Source organism: Alligator sinensis, unplaced genomic scaffold (assembly GCF_000455745.1).
Source record: "Alligator sinensis unplaced genomic scaffold, ASM45574v1 scaffold386_1, whole genome shotgun sequence".
NCBI classification, from domain to species: Eukaryota; Metazoa; Chordata; order Crocodylia; family Alligatoridae; genus Alligator; species Alligator sinensis.
Window position 1 is genome coordinate 2,649,221 of NW_005841996.1, and position 20,040 is coordinate 2,669,260.

The 20,040-nt window shown below is 43.7% G+C and overlaps 1 protein-coding gene across 1 annotated transcript in view; it reads left to right on the forward strand.

The window, feature by feature from the left end:
• Positions 1-20,040, forward strand: part of ANKS6 (ankyrin repeat and sterile alpha motif domain containing 6) — a 69,756-nt gene that overhangs the window by 33,187 nt on the left and 16,529 nt on the right. The window contains exons 7-12 of the mRNA XM_025201497.1: positions 2,511-2,718; positions 6,684-6,733; positions 9,971-10,108; positions 11,461-11,626; positions 15,962-16,128; positions 18,950-19,139. Of these exons, the coding sequence (XP_025057282.1) occupies positions 2,511-2,718; positions 6,684-6,733; positions 9,971-10,108; positions 11,461-11,626; positions 15,962-16,128; positions 18,950-19,139 (919 nt within the window). The remainder of the gene's footprint in view (positions 1-2,510; positions 2,719-6,683; positions 6,734-9,970; positions 10,109-11,460; positions 11,627-15,961; positions 16,129-18,949; positions 19,140-20,040) is intronic.

The following is a 20,040-nucleotide window of genomic DNA, read 5'->3' on the forward strand; positions in this document are numbered from 1 at the left end:
TGGCCTTACTTATCACATTGTTACATTGACAACTCATGTTAATTCTGGAGTCAACTATGACTCCAGGATCCCTTTCTGCTGCTGTGCTGCTTAGAAAGTCACTTCTCAGTCTGTAGGTGTGTTAGTGATTCTTTCTCCCTTGATTCAGCACTTTACACTTATCTTTGTTAAACTGCATCCTATTCTGATCTGCCCACTTTCCCAATCTGTCCAAATCCTCCTGAATCCACTCCCTGCCCTCCAGTGTGTTTACTTTGCCTCATAATTTGGTGTTGTCCGCAAATTTTGACAGAGTGCTTTCCATGCCCTCATCCAAATCACTGATGAAGATATTGAACAGCACTGGTCCAAGGACTGAACGTTGGGGAACTCCACTGCCCACATTTTTCCAGGTTGAAAACGACCCATCCACCACCACCCTCTGGGTGCATTTCATAAGCCAATTTTCTACTCACCTTACCGTGTAATAATCTACATTACAGCTGCTTAATTTATTTGTAAGAATGGGATGTGACACTGTATCAAAGGCCTTTTTAAAATCCAAGCAGATGACATCTACGTCAACTCCTGCATCTAAGCAATTTGTGACCTGGTTGTAAAAAGAAACAAGGTTAGTCAGGTAGGATCTACCTGATGTGAAGCCATGCTGGTTGCCCTTCTGCATTATTTTTCCTACTGGACTCCCACCAGTGTGATTGTTAATAATTTTTTCAAAGGTTTTCCCAAGGATAAAGGAGGCTAACAAGCCTATAGTTGCCTGGAGCATCCTTTCTCCCCTTCTTGAAAATAGGGACCACATTGGTCCTTTTCCAGTCCTCTGGGACCTGTCCTGAGCACCATGAGTGCTCAAACAACTGTGCCAGTGGTTCTGCTATGCCACTGGCCAATTCCTTCAGTACCTTTGGATGAAGATCATCAGGGCCAGCTGACTTAAACACATCCAGCCTATCCAAATGCCCCTTCACTAGGCCAGTGCTAACTGTTGGTAGGTTGGAGTCAGCTCTTGTGCCTGTCTTTGGCCCCTTTGGGAGATATGTCTTAATCCGTGCTCAGGAATACATGCGTCTCCTCCTCTGTTGCTGGGGCTCCACATCTGTTTTCTAGGCAAACCGCTGCAGGTGGAGGCAAAGACTTCTGCTTATTGCCAAAGGCCACAGGCTTTCAACTTTCACCTTCCTGGAAGTCCATGTCCTCTTGCTTCTCTGTGTCTGGCAACCCTTTCTTCACAGTCCTAGAGGTCTCTTCCAGCATTGAATCAATGAACTCCTCATAACAGAGGTGCTTCAGAGCCTCACTACCTCCTCCTTTAGAGAAGAGGAAAAGTCTCATTCATTCAAGTTCCAAATTTCAACCCCAAATCTCTTGTGGTGGGAGAAATATGAAGAACACAAAGACTATAAAATGGAGTTTGGGAATTCATTACTTTCATTTAGACTTATTTTACTTTATTGCATCCTTACATAGATCTTTGTTTATTTTTTATAATAAATTTCAATGAGTTTAACTTCTTGTTCAGTTGGAACATGTTTAAAAATAAAATGATTGTTGACACAGAGTTCTGTAATTTTATATAGAAAGATATAGGCAGGCTGCTGCTCATAAAACTTGCAATTTAGTCTAAAGCAAGAATAGTAAAAATATGGCCCGCAGGCTGGAATTGGCACACAGAGCTGAAGCATCCAGCCTGCAGTGCTGCCTGCACAGGCTGCACACAGTGTGGGGCCAATCTGGTGTGAGTGCTGCATGCAGCATGTGCCCTGCACCCCCTGGAACTGATACACACAGTGCGTGGGGCCAGTCTGGGGCACATACTGCACTTGCTGCCTGTTCCAGACCAGCCTGCAAACTGGTGTTGGATTCACTGTGCAGGACTGGTCAGGTGCAGGTGTCACAGGCGGTGTGCTCCAGACTGGAGCCATGCTCTGAGTGTTGCGTATGCCCCAGACCAGCCCCGTGTGCTGCATGCTGCGTGCAGTGCCAGGGTGGAGAGCATGTGCCACATGCACGTAGGACTGGAGCTGGTGCACAAGCAGCACATGCAGCCAGTCCAGGGCAGGTGCTGCAAAGTGCCGCAGCATGACAGTGCTGTGGGACTGGATCTGGTATGTGGGAGCTGTCTCTGAATCTGATCCGGTCCACAAATGAGCTCCACACCCCTCATCCAGTCCTGGGAGGCCAGATGATTTTGATACTCCTGGTCTACAACAGCAAGAGCCAACCTTTTTGGCAAGTGTTGCTAATTAGCCCTGAGCCCTCCCTGAGTTCCACTCCAAAATCTGCCTTCTGCTTCCAGACCTGTCTGCTGCTGCATTACATGTCCCCTCCCTGATCTGTCACATGCCATAGACTACCCATGTCTCAGGTTGGCCACCTGGTCTAGGGAATCTGGAGACATTGGTAAACTATTTTAGTGTTACTCTGGCAGTTTTTCATCACAAACTCTTTGATGCAGGTTATGTTATATAAGTCATAGTAGACATGAATAAATGTGCCTTTTTCTTCCCTTTTAGTCTTGGTGGAATAGGATGTCAAATAGATTCCGCAAGCTGAAGTTGACTCAAACTTTGCGTCATGGATTTTCTACCAATCAGTTTGTGCCTTTTCCTGATGAGCCAGAAATGTCATTAAATTCTACCATAAAAGCCACTTCACAGAATGATGTGAACAACTCTGGAATCCCTGATACTACTACAGCTTGGATCACAAATAAAACTAGTGGTAAAGTCCTATTCTATTTGGGAAGTGTTCTTTCATCTGGTAGTTAAAGTGGTACCTTCTTCAATGTAGCATTTTTGGCATAAAGGGAAACTCATGTAATAAGCATACAGTATATTGAAATAATCTGGACAGAGTAATTTTATCAGACTTATATTATTTTTGGTCAATGATACCAACTGAGTAGATTTAGGATTTGAGTAGATTTATCTACTGACCATTTAGAAAAGAAGATGCTTAATTTCATGTTATCATGGCATACTAACAGTTCAGAAACATCTGCACAGTAGATTTATCTGTCACAGGAAAATTTCTATCCTTCAATGTAAATGATGTCACAAATGATAGCAAGAGATTGGGAAACATGATTGGGAATGAGGGGTAAAACTCTGTTATCCTTCGTGCACCTAAATGGCAACTTTCCAGCCACGTGTGGCGTTTTTGGCACTTGCACAAAGTTTATACTTCTGTTATCCTTGCAGTGTGAACTGAATTTAAGCTAGCAATGGGGAGCAAGGACAATAAGAAGTCCTTCTTTAGGTATGTAGGGAACAGGAGGAAAACAAATGGAAGCATGGTGCCACTGCTTAACAACTCAGGACAGCAGGTTACTGACACTTGGGAGAAAACTGAACTCCTTAACATCTACTTTGCTTCAATATATCACCGGACTAAGGGGAAAATCATGCTAGATAAGTTTCAGAATGGGCATGGTGGGAATGACCACCTTCCTGCTATTGACACTGAGCTGGTGTGTATTCAGTTAGAAAAGTCAGACATTTATAAGTCAGTAGGACTGGATGAACTTCACCTGAGAGTGCTAAAGGAGCTGGCCGAAGTCATTGTGGGACTTCTGGCAAAACTCGTGGCACTCGGGAGAGGTCCCTGAAGACTGGAAGAGGGCCAATGTTGTGCTCATCTTCAAGAAGGGGAAGAGAGAGGACTCGGGCAACTATAGGCCAATTAGCCTAACTTCTATCCTAGGGAAAGTCCTGGAAAACTTCATCAAAGAGTCTATGTGCGATACACTTGCAGGAGGTAGGATTCTGATTGACAGCCAGCATGTCTTCATCATGGGCAGCTCTTGGCTTACCAATCTTATCTCCTATGACCAGGTAGCTCGCCACCTGGATAAGAGAGAGAAGGTCGACATTATATACCTAGACTTCCAAAAGGCCTTTGATTTGGTATCCCATGATGTTCTTACAGGAAAATTGGAGGGTTGTGGGCTTAACTGCTTGACATTTAGGTGGGTAGGAAACTGACTGTGAGGTAGGACCCAGAGAATTCAAAGGAATGGATCTGTGTCATTCTGGAGAGAAGTGGCCAGTGGTGTCCCTCAGGGGTCCATGCTTGGTCCAGTGCTTTTCAACGTCTTTATCAACGATTTGGAGGTGAAGCTAAAGACCTCACTGGCCAAGTTCGTGGATGACACCAAATTATGGGGGAGCGTGGTCACGCTTGAAGATAGGCTGCAGATACAGGCAGACTTAGGCTGGCAAGTTGGGCATATTGGAACCAGATGAAGTTCAACATTGAGAAGTGTAAAGTGCTCCATCTGGGGACAAACAACCCCCAACATAATTACAGGCTTACTGGAGCCCATTTGACTAGCACCACGAATGAAAGGGACCTAGGGGTAATAATTGACCATAGTATGAACATGAGTCATCAGTGTGATGCTGTAGCCAGCAGGGCAAGCAATACCCTGACATGCATCAACTGATGCATCTCAAGTAAAACCAAGGAAGTGGTTCTTCTGCTTTACTCAGCATTGGTGAGACCACAGCTAGAGTACTGCGTCCAGTTCTGGGCGCCACACTTCAACAAGGACGTGGAAAATTTTGAGAGTCCAGAGAACAGCCACCCATATGATGAGAATCTTGCAAGGCAAGATCAAGGCATTCAGCCTAAAAAAGAGAAGGCAGAGAGGGGACTTGGTAGCAGCGTACCGCTACATCAGGGGAATACATCAAGGGCTTGGTGAACAACTGTTCACCAGGGCACCCTTAGAGAAAACCAGGAGTAATGGCCACAAACTCCTGGAAGACCGATTCAGGGTCAACATTAGGAAAAACTTTTTCACAGTCAGGGTGTCCAGACTGTGGAAGAAACTCCCTCCAGAGGTGGTGCAATCACCTACCCTGGAGATCTTCAAGAGGAGACTGGACAGTCACCTTGCTGGGGTCACCTGACCTCAGTTGTCTTTCCTGCCTAGTGCAGCAGGGCTGGACTCTGATCTTGTGAGGTCCCTTCCAGCCCCTTACAATCTATGAGTGTGGACATGTAAGCATTCAGACTTAAACTGAGCATGTACAGTAGACTGTTCATTGGCCAGGCAGGTACATATGCAGACCCAATTTATGCACATAAGCCATGAAATTGTAACAGGACAGAAACTTGACCAGTAAGTTTTAGACACTGGAAGAGGAGGCCCCTTTCATGTTTCATCCCCAGTAGCTCCATGGTTAAAGTACTTGCCCAGGAGGTGGGGGGCCTCCCTCAACCACAGCTAGTAACTCTCTGACTTCCTAGTGTGGTGTTCTAAGCACCAGACCATAGGCAAATCATTATCCAGTCCCTGCTCCAGTGCGCTTTCTGAAGCTGCCTATTGCATTTAATAGTTACTGGCAAAGGGGACAGTTTCTTTTCCACTAGAGGAGGGTGCCAAGGCTAGAACCCAAGGCCTGCTTTTTTCCAGAGCAGTAGCCATCTGGCTGGGCTACACATACTCTGGCTTTTTCTCTGCTCCTTGGTTCTACTATCTCTCTCTCTTGTTTACCCAGGGGGTCAGCTTCAAAAGGAACACTGGAGTGGGGATTAGAACATCTTTATCAATGGATAACCTGCAGCCTGGTTGTTAGAGCCTTTGGCTGGGAAGTCAGAGGGGTCCAAGTTGTGGACAAGGGTGTAACCTAGGTCTCTAACTTCTTGGTTCTAAAGCAGTTGCCCTAACCACTCAGCTGTTAGGGCTAAAAATTAAGAAGGCCACCCCTTTCTGCATCATTGTTTTTTGTGGGGACTTAAACCAATGTATGTACATAGGTGCCATATAGCTGCTCTGCCAGTGTGTACCTTACTGTGCCTTGTTTGGTATACATGTGGATGCTGTACAGGTAATAGTCACAAACTGAGCATAAATGCCAAAAATGCCACTTGCATGGCTAAGTAGGTGCTGTTTAGATGTGGACAATATAATAGAATTCCACACAAGACAAGTGAAAACACCAAAGCCCACCTATTAAAATGTAATCACTTTCCACTGAAAAACTGAAACGCACCACATACAGAGTACATGTACACGAGATGTTTGCCATGCAGCTGACTAATTAGCTGCGTAGTCAATGTTGCATGTCTACACGTGCAGCCCTATTAGGCTGGAGTAAACTAATTTACTCTATAACAGGATAGTACTTGCGAATACAAGTAGTATCCTGCTGCAGGCTAAAAACCTTCAGAGTAAAAAACTGGAGTAAAAAACTCTGCAGTAGTGCATGTGTAAATGCTGCCTTGCCTGGCTCGGGCACGAGAGTGCTTCAGTGTGGGGGCTGCCTGCCAGCTAGCCCTGTGCTGTAGCACCCGTGTGCCCTAGCCAGCTGCTCCTCTGCACATTGAGCTGGTGGGGAGCAGCCCCAGGCTGGCAGGCTGACCCCTCTTCCTCCCCGGCCCACTGCCAGCTGGAGCTGCACTGATGCTCTTGCTGCAGATGAGTTTAATGCTTCTGGGCACATGTTCAAAGGGTATGCCTAGGAGCAATAAACTGGTGCAGTAAGCAATTATTGCATGTGTAGATGCTCCTATAGTGTACTACATTTCTTTCAGATATCATCCCACAAAAGTCAGTGGAATTACATTAGGGAAAAATCTGTCTTATTGTGAAATAATTGTGCCCTGTGATATGTTTGTCAGCACTATCCTGGGGAATAAGAATCTGGAATCTTTAAATATTTTTTATGCATTTTTTTCAGGTACGGGTACTACAAAAATAGAAAAAGATGATGAAATATTGACAACCATGGTAAGTTTCACTGCTCTCAGCATGCTTATCATTTGTTCGTGGTGCCTGGAGTGGAGAGTATCCAAAATGCTGGGGTCCCCCCAGCCCCACAGTTACAGAGGTCATTAGCTGTTTTAGGATGAAGTAGGGCAAAATGTAGGACACAGTGGCATCTTAGGCCCCTGGCACTAAACTAACAACATGGTTAACCAGTCAGTTATGTCTTAAGTAGTTACCCAGCCACAGGTTAATGCAGTTAATGCTATGATAAAACAAGCAATAAGCTGTAAAGTTATTACACAAATAACTTTGTGGCTGGTTCCTATCATGCCATTAATTGAATTTTGGGCCAGGCTGGGGCTCCCAGCCACAGGGATACAGCTGGGAGCCCCATCAGCTTATCTGGGCTCCTAGCTGCTGGGGCTCATCATACACACCTGAGTCTGGGAGCCCAGATCAGCTGCCAGGCCCCAGCCATACAAGCTTGCTTCTTGCCAGTGCAGGGGGAGTTCAGGATCAAGATCCTGGGCTCCCCCTGGACCCTCAATAAGTCATAATGGGATCTGATGTTTAATCCCACAGTCATGCCTCTTGCCTTGCATGTGTAGCATGGCAGGAAGGGATCATGCATCAGATCCATCTCACCTTTAATTGCACATCGGCTAGGGGCCTTAAGGCCTAATTGCATGGTAATTTTGAGTGGTTCCTGGAGCTCTTAACCCTTGGATTATCTGTACATTAACATCTGAAACTAGTTTTAAGCACTTGGTAGGCAGCTCAAAGTTACTCTACTCCAGGGCAGAATTATCTCTGCTCTGTGTTACCCAGCTTGTGTTACACTAAGGTGTAGCCATGTTAGGCTACACCATAGTGTAAACACTCCACTTGTCCCCCTCCCACGACTGGCCTGGATCAGGCCCACTGTTCACCCTCATCCCTCTTCCCCCCTGATGACTTCTGGCTGTCCACACTGTGTGTCCTAGTGGAGCAGTCAGGGAAGTGTTAACCTGCCTGCTGGGCTGCTGCTACCACTGCACCACCACCACTGCTGCTCCCTGGGCAGTCTCAGTCCAGAGAAGATCAGCAACCTGGCAGCGGTGGCAGTGGGAGTGAAGCAAGCAGGTTATCTCTTTCCTGCCTGCTTCCCCAGCACAGGCAGCCCTAGTAAGCAGGGAGGGGTGGGGGGGAGCCCCAGGGGTAGGGAGGGGAATTGGGGGAGCCCAGGGGACAGGAGGGAGCCTGGAACAGGAGTCGGGGGATTCTTACCTTTCAGTCCTCTAGGTCTTTGCTGGCCTGAATGTGTGACTGCTCCAAACTTGAGCTAGCACTACCATCGATTAACATCTGTGTGGAGTAAACAGATGGTTTGGGTAATGGGATGAGAATCCATAGTCCCTGTTGAGACCATGGTTAACCCAGTCGAATATATAGATGATTTTTAGTTCTGTAATTTCCTGTTCAAGTTGGATTTCAAAGGGGGATTTCTTGTTTATTTTTTTAAGGACAGCTACTCTGAGGTCAATGATTGCTAGAACAGGATCTGTTACAGATTCTGTGGAGTTGTAACTGTTGGAAAAATTGACCCTTAGAGAACATTATCTGTTGGTTGATGGATGTACCATCATATACTCCATAATTATTTTTAAAAAGAGATCAATTGAATAAATGCTTTGTTCTTGAAAAGGCTTTAAAGAGCACTTTTAGCAAGGTGAATTCTGAAAGACTCTAGTGACTTTTTGGAGAAATTTAAATAGTAGAAATGAACATAGTTCAGCATCATGCGCAACAAAAGAGGAAAACAAAGAAATCTATTTCAGTTTTACAATTTTTTATAGTCTAGAGCAGGGGTTGTCAACCAGGGGTATGCATACTCCCAGGGGTACTTTAGAAGGCCCTAGGGAGTACACGCAGGGGCTTAGGGACAGAGCGCTGCCATGCATGATCCTGCTCTGCCACGCAGGTGCTGCCCAACTGGCTGGACATGGGGGGCAGGGGAATCTCACACGCAGCAGCTGCCGCTGCTCCATGTTCGGCTGTGCACCTCCCCTCCTCCTGCTCTGTGTCTAGCCACCAGGGGTACACTGCTCCACATCTGGCCACCAGGGGTACACTGACCCAAAAAGGTTGAAAACCCCTGGTCTAGAGACTTTGTTGGATGATTTTCTCTTGGGAGCATAGAAGTTCAGAATGTGTACAGATCATTAGATCTTTGAGCACTCTTTAATGTGGCTTACTGAGGAAATTAAGGGTGGGGGGTTCTTCTGTTAACTGTTTTCCTCATACAGCAAGAAAAGGCTGTACGTTGCTGTTACAGGTCCCACGTGGAACTTTGATTCATCAACTGTTTAGAAGCAGATCATTAATCCTTCTATTGACTTCAGTTGGAGTAGGTTGAGGCCCAAAGGAGGACATGAAATAGTTTTATAATTAACAGGGGACCTTCTATTATTTAAACAAGACATGTTGAATAGAGTACATGTGTTAAGTTTATGATCAGAGCTCTAATGGCCATTTGGTTTAAGTATAATTTATTATTCTATAGTGCAGGGGTTGGCAATGCTTTTGGGCCAAAAACACACACAACCTCAACTTGTAAGATGTTGGTGTCCCACGGAAGGATAGAGGGGGAGCCGCAAGGGGCCCAGTCCTTGTAGCAGTACAGTCCCAGCCCCTTCCCTGTCATCAGCCCCAACATGTGCATGGTGAGCAAAATGCCTTTGTGTGCCACACTGTCACCCATGCCAGGGGTTGCCTACCCCTGCTATAGTGTATATCTTCACAAGTATTTATTTTAGAAATCTTCAAAAAATGTTACTTTTCCTTTTTTAAAAATTTCTGTCAATTCTCTGTTAATGACAGATGACAGAACAATGAGCAATGGTCTCAAGTTGCAGCAAGTGAGGTTTAAGTTGTATATTAGAAAAAAACTTTCTCACTAGGAGGATGGTGAAGCATGGGAATGGGTTAGCTAGAGAGGCAGTGGAATCCCCATCCTTGCAAGTTTTTAAGGCCTGGCTTGACAGCCATGGCTGGATTGATCTAGTTTGGGGATGGTCCTGCTTTGAGCAGGGGGTTGGACTAGATGACCTCCTGAGGTTCCTTCCAACCCTAATTTTCTTTGAGTCTATGAAACCCTTAAAGTTTGATATCATATGTTTATAATCAGTGCATTCCCTAATAACTTCACTTTCTATTTTAAATATATATCATTAGATCTAAAGTAATCTTTCCAAAAATATACCATTTTTTTCTTCTCAGTTAAGAAGTGGTGCTCCATTTACTAGGCTACCTAATGATAAGCTCAAGGCTGTTATTCCTCCTTTCTTACCTCCCTCGAGTTTTGAGCTGTGGAACTCTGACCGAACACGTACAAACAGAGATGGCAAGGCTGAACAGGTGAGAACCACTTTACCACTGTTAGCAGTCAAGTATGATTTTAATAGCAGTGGAAACTGAGCCATAGTAAGTGAATTGATTGTTTAAGAAAATACTGTACATTGTTACCTCCAGGGAATTTGAGCTGATAAGACAGCAGTTTGATAGATGTCAAGGCACTCTTGAATTCTTGCAATATGAGGTGGTAAGACTAACTTACAGAATACTATTTTCTATTGCAAATGCTTTAAATTCCCATATCTGTCTCTAATCTTCACCCTCTAAACTCAAGCTTCTCGTGCGAGGGGGAGGGGAAGGCAGAAGTATCCTTGTCTAAGAAAAGAAGAATAAGTTGAGTAAAGGCTTGTGTGCCACACTAAATTTAATAAACTCCATCACTAAGACAGATTTGTCAAAAATTGCTGAGACGGCCATAGATTCCAAAGTAATTATTGGATGTATATCAGGAGCTTCTTTGGGTTGGAGATGAGTTTAAGGAGTAAGTTTTGTTTTTCTCTATATTTTGGGCCTTAATAGCCAAGAAAGAGAGGCTTGTTTTCTAGTCTGGAGGTTGGTGACAGTGGAGGAGGACATCTAGGGTTGTATGTTATAGCAGCTGTAGGTGGAGGACAGCAGAAAGTTAAAGTTGATGGCTGAGCATCTACAGGATGTGTTGAGATGAATTGGAGGATTAAATGAAGGAGAATTGGATCAATGAGCAGGAAGGTAAATATTAGTCAGTTAGTGTATATAGGATACTTATGGCAGTGTGAGAAAGGGGACTAGAGAGGAGAGGCATTCGTCAAATCAGACAGTGAGAGTACTCTCAGAGCAGTAGGCTCAGAGCCACAAAAGGGCAGAAAGGACTGGAAGATGGGATTTCAGGTAGTGGGTGGTGACAGGTGGAATGAGAAGTAAAAGGAGGAGGAGGTGGTTAGAGCTGAGGCCTTGAGATTGGCTAGGATATCAGTAGCGCTGTCAGTGAGGTAGAATTCTGAGGGCAGTAAGTTGGATAGAGTTTCAGAACAGGATTTCCTTGTATTAGTTGTAGTTTAGTTAATATAGAGAAACACAGGTACGGTAGAAATAGAGGTGGCTTATTCAAGAAATGTTTTTATCAGATGGGGACATTAGAAAGGACTCTTTATGTAACTGTTATGTATTTCTCATGTTCTGCCATTTAGAAATAAAAATAGAGTTAATTTATGTTAATGCCTTCTTTATAATTGCAGTGTAAATTCACAATGCTCAAAAAAATCACATTAATTTCTGTTGTCCACTTTGATCCTTGGAGCTAGCAAGCTATTGACCTTACATTTTGCAGAACTGAGTTTTCTCCAAGAGATGTAAAAATCTTACTTTTACCCTTTCAGACATCTGGAAGCAAAGGTTCTAGACCAGTCAAATTGCCTGCTTTTGTACGAAGACCTGCTTCTCCCTCAAATTCCAACACTTTCAACCATTCTCCTCACTCCTCTGGTGGATCCAACAACATAGCTGGAATTAACAGACACGGTGGAGAACTGCATAATAGATCAGGTGCATATTATTTTTCTTTTATAAAGGATCTTAAGACTGATTCAGCTAGGTAATCAAAGTGCACAGAAAAAGTAAGAGTAACAAGATTTGTTTTTGAAATGCTTGCTTCTGTTATCAATGAAGTAAACAGGAACATTCACATTAACTTAAGTAGAACAGGAACTACTGGCTAAAATTCTGTAGCCTCCATTATATAGGACAGGGCTGTCAAATGGGTGGCTTGCAAGCTGCTTCCAACCTGCAAGGGGTTAAGTAAAGCCCACAAGCTCTGGCCAGGTTTCTACTCCCTCCATCGCTCCTACTGCTGAAGTGACAGCCAGAGTCTCTGGGGCACGGCAGCATGGCATGAGGCGGCCTGTATCCCAAAATATTACTGTGATGCACCTAGAGGAGAATGAAGAGATCAGGGTCAGCCAGCATGGATTCACCAAGAACAAGTCATGCCTGACTAACTTGATTTGCTTCTATGATAAGGTGACAGGCTCTATGGATGGGGGAAGAGTAGTAGATGTGATATACCTTGACTTAAGCAAGACTTTTGATACTGTTGCCCATGACATTATCATGAATAAGCTGAGCAAAATATAGATCAGATCAAAGCGCTGTAAGGTGGATACGTAAATGGGTGGATCATTGTGCTCAGTGAGTAGTCCTCAGTTTCCCAGTATCGAGCTGGGAGGAGATATCAAGTGGGGTTCCCTGGGGATGTATCCTGGATCCAGTAATGTTTAACATCTTCATTATTGATTTGGACAATGGGATTCAATGCACACTTAGCAAATTTGCAGATGACACCAAGGCCTCTAGCAGACGTTCAGTTAAAGCCATGATCTGATCTTACTTGTGATCTCAACAGTCACTCCTCCTCCCATGCTACATGTGCATGGCAGGAGGTGTGATTGTGGCTTCAGGGATCAGATCCCAATTACACCCTGTTGATAGTACAGGGGAAGCCTGGAAACATGATCTCAGGCTCTCGCAGCACTGGCAGATAGCAACCTGGGTGCCTGGTGCACCCAGCTTGGAATACAAGTCAGCTGATCGATGCTCCCCGTCTTGGGAGCATACTGGAGTCCTTGACCCTGATGCACTTCCAAGGCTGGGAGCTCCAGTTAGCTGACTGGTGTGTCCAGCTTTGGGAGCACACTGGAGCTTGTAGCAAAAGGCACACTGGCCACAGCTCCAGTGTGCCCTTCATCCTGGCCACACATTCAATTTAAGGTGTGATGGAAACATATTAATTACAAATTCATTATTATGGAGTAATTAATTAATTAATTACAAATTACACATATTTTGTCTAATAACTTTGTGGCCAATTCTGTTTTGTTGTGCCATTCATTGCGTAAACTTGTGCCAAGGTTACTACTTAAGATTTGATTAACTAATGGAGTTGGGTTCAGTTGTTGACACTGGAGCAGTGATTCTCAACCAGGGTGATCCAGCACCTCAAGTTGCCATGGGATCTTTTTAAGGGTGTTACAAGTCGATGCACAGTATTAGCACTGCTAGGTGTGCAGACATCTACATATGATTCACAGAATAATCCTGGAGATTTCAAGTAAGGATCCATAGTGTCAAAAACTTTCTAACCTGTTGTAGTTATGCTGAGCTCTTTGCAACAGAAATATTGTTCTATTATTTTTCCGTAGTGAAAAAACAAGTGAAAACTAAGAGCTGGCATTTTCTGAGGGATGCTTTGAGTCTAATGAGAGGGGCCTTGAGTCTAAAAAGGTTGAGAACTACTGCTTTAGGACTAGAAGGACCTGGGGGTTACAGTGGACTATAAACTAAATATGACCCAAGAGTGTGCTCTGGTTGCAAAAAGACAAAACCAAACCCCTCAATAGCATTCTGGGTTTTATAAATAGAGTGTTTCTTGCAGATCAACAGAAGTGATTCTTTTGCTTTATTTGATACTGGTGCAGCCTCACCTGGAGTATTGTTTTCAGTTTTGGGCCCCACAATTTAATAACGATGTGGAAAGATTGGATGGAGTCCAGGGAGAGCAACAAAAATTAGAGGCCTGGGGAACATGACTTAGAAGGGAAGGCTGAAAGAACTATGATTATTTAGTTTGGAAGGGAAGATTGAGGGGGCATTTGAAGGATGGTTAAAAACAGGATCAAGATAGACTTTTCTCTGTGGCTATAGGGGAGAGGACTAGGAGCAGTGGTCTCAAAACTGCAGCATAGGAAATTTACGTTGAGGATTGGGAAGATCCTATTGTGATTATTACTTTCTGGGTGGCCAAGAATTAGAACAGGCTACCTAGTGAAGTTATGGAATCTTCATCTCTGGGAATTTTTAAGAGCAGGTTAGAAAGACTGAGGTGGTTTAGTCAGAGATGATCCTACCTTGAGCAGGGGGCTAGAGTAGATGACCTTTTGATGTCCCTTCCAGCCCTACTATGCTATGATCCTACTGTTTAAGAAAAAGATAGCCCTCCTGTTCCACCCCAGTAGAGAACTCTATTGGATGCCTGTTGTAATCTTTGCTTTGGTAGAGCAGTTCAGCCAGTGCCCAACTCTTCTAAGGCAGGGGTTTTCTACCAGGGGTACTCGTACCCCTGGGGGCATTTGGGAAGGCCCCAGGGGGTACGCAGTGGTGACACGCAGAAGCAGGGGTACTTGGGAAGCGCCACTGCTGCTGTGTGCTGCTGCCACCACATACCTGCTCATCCCCAACCCACCCTGCTTGGTGACCAGCTGCTGAGGGATTCCGTCCCCCCCACCCCCCTTTCGTCTGGAAGGGGTACCCACCAGGAGGAGTACCCACCGGAAGGGGTACTCTCCTTACCTTAAAAAAGGTTGAAAACTGCCGTTCTAAGGCATCATGTTTCTAATCTGTCATTCCCACCACAAATCTGGAAGGGCTTCTTTCTGTTTTCAGTCCCATTCCAACTCATTTGCTGGCTCAGAACATCAGTATCTGGATGGTAATCTCTGACAGCCTTACTCCAGTATATCTTTGCATGAAGGGATGAAGGACTGAAGAGCCACAGAAGGGAAAACGACTGAAAAATATGGGCAGAGGGTGGGAGCAGATTGCGTGTTTGGACTTGTTTACCTTGGAATAGGAGAACTTTTATTTCATCTTGTAGGGTCAGAGCAACAGGGTAGTCAGAAAAACCTGACATCCCAGAGCACCTGACATTTGAGATAAGCAAGACCCATCATGTCCACATCCAAGACCTCCAGTCTTTTCTTTGGCTCCTTCCTAGAAGCCCAGAGTATAGAACCTAGCCTTCTGAGTCTAGCTCTTTAGTCTTTGCTGGATCCATTTTCTCCTCTTTGTCTGCCACTTAGTATTTGCCACTTCCCTGATTACTGTGCTCATCTACTTAGGGTTGGCAAAGAAGTGTACTACCAATCTGTCTAAGGCTGGTGGCTGCCTTGCCTTGTGTGTGACTCCTGCTACAGCTGCTCTGCCAAGTGTGACTGCAAGACTTAAGAGCTAGCAAACTGATAGAGCTGGGCAGACCAAAAGGTTCACATAATAATGCTTATATAGTGATTGAGATATCTAAACCACTTGGCAGGCTTTAACAGCTTAAATGAATGAGGTCACTGGTAAGGGAAATCTGGAAAAGTAAGATAAGGCAAACTACCCCATGCCACGCAGTCAATCGTTAGCATGATTAGAGCTTGGGAACATTGAAGTCAACAGCTTCATTCACCTTAACCTCAGTGGAAGGGGGCTGAGGTGGTATGAGCACTAAGGTACACAGCTGATAGCCTAGAGGTTGCAGGTTTGAGACCATAGCAGAAGTGCTCACGGTGCAGAATTCTGTTAAATATTTTGTCACATAAGGAAAGGGAAAAAACCCTTAGTGGAACAGGATTGGGCCCATAGACAGGCCTATTTGCTGAAATAGGGCATGTTCCTACAGCTGAAACAAACACATTGACCATTTGTATGTGAGGAACTTCATGGAACTTTAGTTCTCAGATCCATACCGCCTTCCAAGTGTCTTCTGCCAGTGGTCCAGCAAGAGTAGGAATTTCCTGCAATGAGGCTGGGAATTTGGGAGTTTTCCTCATTCTGACTGATTTCTTGCCTCCACAGATCCACCTCAGAAAGGAGATAGAAGGGCATCCCTTTGCGTTTAGGCCTATGTTCTTTCCCTTAAGAAACAATAGTTGGCACTGCAGTCACAGGCCTGTCTGTGGAAGGATTCTGGCTCATGTTCAAACATGTTCAGGATTAGAGGTTGCAGGGGAGGAGTAGGAACAGAAATGGGTTGAAGCTTAATGAATTTATAAAGCTATGTTACTTTATTAAAGATGCTGCTTGCTTACACCTGATTTTTTGTTTTAATTTTCTGTTTCTCAGGTGGCAGTGCAGACAGTGTTTTATCTCAAATTGCAGCTCAAAGGAAAAAAGCAGCAGGTCTGCCTGATCAGAAACTCAATCAGCAGCATAGTCCGGTCTCCACAGCTCCTTCATCCACTCTGCCTGATCTGCAGACTGCTCAGGTCATTAGCAATGGCATAGGAAAGGTATGCTGATATTAAAAATGCTAATTAGGAAACACCTCTGAGTTCTGAGGCTATATAAATTCTTCTGACGGGTTAATTAAGGTGGCAGAAGTCACTAAATGGGCTGTACCTTGCAATGCATATGGATACTAGGCCTTGTTGTTTTTTATAGGCGTTTTCATAAAAGGCTGTTTTTACAGCTGATTACCCCCCGTCACAGCAATACTGAAGAAATAGTTGTATTTTTAATGGTCCCAGGAGGCTTGAGGGGCTTAAGAAGACATTTATCTCCACATCCATTTTGGTACACCTGGACCCTGCCAAACCATTCCTAGTAAAAGCGCCACCCTAGGAGCTGCATCCAGCTGGCTGAATACTCAAAAAAAAATTGTCTGTGTGCCTTCTATTCCCACTGAGAGCTTTTCATTGTCAAGACAGCATTTGAAGAATGGCAGCACCTTTTGGAGAGTGCCCACTACCCACACCAGGTCCTTACAGACCAGAAGAATTTGGAATATCTCCAGATAAATCAGAAGCTGAATCCATGAAAAATATGCTGATGATTTTTTTCCCCTCACATTTTGAGTTTATGGTCACTTATCAACCTGGCTCCTTAACCTGTGCCACCTGAGTGGCTCTGGTTCAGAATCTTAGATCTGGTCTGACTGAAGAGTAACCATGTCCATCTTGTTGTCTGTCTCCTACCAAGCACCTTATCAGTGGCAACAAGTGCTTGGCTCCATATTGGAGCGAGTCTACAGACCACTACCTTTGGAAACCTTCTTGCCCTTTATACTGGATTTGGGTTACAATCAGAACAGACATCTTTATCAATGACTACCCTTTTCCCCAACCATCTGCCTCCTCAGTCCTTCTTGAGAGACCTTTCTTACAAGAACCTTCTACCAAAAAAGTGAGTTCGTAGGAGCTGCTAAAGATGTTCTTTTGGAGTGTAAGACAGTAGATTTTTATGCTTGAGTTTTGGCTTATGCAGAAGAAGAGAGGAACCCTGCCCAGTCCTAGGCCCGAGGAGACTAAACAAGTATGTTTCTATCAAAACAAACAAATATACAAGTAGTCTATTTGTTTCTCTCAAAAAACCCAGACTCAATGAGTGTATTTCTTTCAAAACACTTGCCTCCATCATTTCAGCTGTTCAGGCTCAAGGTGGGTTTGATGCTCCCAGCTGATGAGACATATACTATCACATAATCATCTATCCACATCTCCCAGTTACCTAAGGGTATATCTGTACAGTGCAAAACAGTACCATGCAGAGATAGTCTGGGCTAGCTCTGCCCATGCTAACTCCAAAACTAGAAACAGTTTAACTGGAAGTAACGTGCCAATTAGCCCAGCTGCAGCACTTTTACTTCTTGTGTGGGCAGAACTAGCCCAGGCTATCTTTGCATGACACTACTTTGTGTCATATAGACATACTTGTGATTCATGGTTGAGCTTAAAAATTATCTTCTCAAAATACTGCCATGGACTGTCCACAGACCTAAGAGTTTACAAAGTGCCTAGTGCCGGATGAAGTGGTAAAGCATCAGAAGAAGGGGACACCTGTGTTTATGCACATCTAGGGGTGCCTGTAGACATTCTGGATGTCTGCTCTGATGTACTGTAATTTCAGTGCATTGGAGCAGACTTGATTAATTGAGTCAGCTGGAGTGTGATAATTAGCATGTCCCAGCAGCCTCAGCGTCTCATGTATTCACTGTCCCTGTACTTAAAAATGGTGGTGAGAGCACTTTAAAGCTTATCAAACGAGCTTTAATTAAAGCGCTTCCAGCACCATTTTGAAGCATGGGATGCTGAAAACATGACACTATGGGTGCTTTAAAGAGCAGCTCCTAAGAGCCTCTCTAATTAAAGCACCCCCTTGCCCCTGGAGTATGTGTAAAGACACCCTAGGTGACTACCTGCTTAGATACATGTCCTGTGTATGAGCCACAGAAACTCTAGAAAATGTCTTTTTCATATTTTCCTGCTTAAGGCTCTTAATAAATTTATAAAAATCATCTTTTTATACCATTGTGAGTAATGGACTTCATAGGAGCCATGAAGGGCTTACTAGAAATCCTCTCTTTGATGATGGATTCTAGTCACTGTAGTCCCTGTTAAGCAAGATAAAGCCACATAAGAACATATTGGTAGAGATTGCTTCTGCCTCTTGGCCATCTGTTGGTATTCACCTCCATGACAATGCTTTCCAGACTTCTTTTGTGGCTCCTACACTGTGGTCCAACTGGCTTATTTTCTGGCAAGGCAGATGAACAAGAGGCTGATAGTTGCACCTTGCATCATCCATCTCGGGGCAAAACTGGTGGCTGTACCCCCCAGAATATATGAAACAAGGTATCATTCCGCACTGCCCCTCATTAGTAACAGTGATCAGAGATTTATCAGGGACAGGTTGTGGATAAAATGTTGAAAAAACAGAAGTGTTAAATAAAATTAACTGTCAGTCAGACCTGCAAAGATGTCTTATTGAATCAATAATTGCAATATATCTCTAAACGGCTGCTATTTCAGTTAAATCTGTGCTTGCAGGAATTTTTTATCCAGCGAGAAGAAGCCGTCAACCTTTATAAACAGAGTAATTTTAATAAATATTCGTGTTTTGGGAGAGTTATTATTTGTTCTGTTACTGAGTGATTAATGTATACATCTTTAATGCCATTTTGGGTCAGCTTCTTGGCTTATGTAAGTCATTGCAGCTCCTTTAAATTCACTGAGACTAAGCACAAGATTAAGTTAAAGCTGTGCTTTGCTGAACTGGTAGTTTCAGTTAACATAAGCAATTCTTTTTTGTTGTTGTTTTTTTTTTAAACTTTAGCAGAAACTGGAGATGAACAAAAGGCCTACATCTGGGACCTCATCAACATCTAAAAGCACATCACCAACTCTTACACCATCAGCATCACCCTCCCCATCTCCTAAGGTTCAAGATGCAGAGTCCTTGCTCTCTTCTCACAGGCAAGCCAAGAGTAATGGTGGCTCTAGCAGTGGAACTATCACTGATGAAGGTAAGTAGATTACTACATGAAATTCATCAAGAAAAAAGTTTTAAAAGCCATAACATATTGGATTTGTGTGTGCTTGTGAGAAGCAGAGTGAGACTTGCATCCTTTTTAGAAATTTTGAAATAGTCTTTTCCTTAGTTTAATATTGGAAGCTCCTTGGCTCCTTTAGCCTCTCTAGATCTCAAAGGCTTTGAGCTCTGTCCACATACATGACTTTTTTTCAATGTCTGAGAGCCCAAAGCTGGCCCTTTTCCACATTCAGTGGTATTGGCCTGAGTATATATATGTCCTTTGCACTTTGGCCTCACTGCTGACACTCTCAGTCATTTTCTCTTGTGATGTGTTTTCCAAATGCAAGTGAAATTATTATCATTTAATTGAATATGTTAACTAAAAACAATTATTTTTGCTAATATGCTTTTGGCAAATTGATGTCAGCAGAGTGCTAGTACTTTTTAGGTAATGTGGCATATTGTTTTCGTGGATTCCAGAATATATTTGATTTTTTGTTTTAATATATAAAATGTGAGAGTCTTTCCATGTTGTATCATTTTTAGTTGCCATTTTGGGGCTAACTCATATATTCGTTAAAAAAATTAGCCTGTTCTATTGACATTTAAAAAAAAGTTGATTTTGATATTTCTGGAAATGAGACAAAATAACACTTTTCCTCAATGATATCTAAGAGAACTTTATGAAGCATTCAGGTTTGTGTTCTGTTTTGTTTTTGCAGATGCACTTTACTCTTCTTGGGAGAGGCAGGGCTGATTCTGCTGACACTTTTCCTAATTTAATACTGTGGAGCTACTCCTTATTTACACAATTTTAAGAGAAGTGCAGAATTTGGCCCATTATATGTTCTCACTGTAGACTAGCTGTTATATTCTGGCTGTTATATATTCCA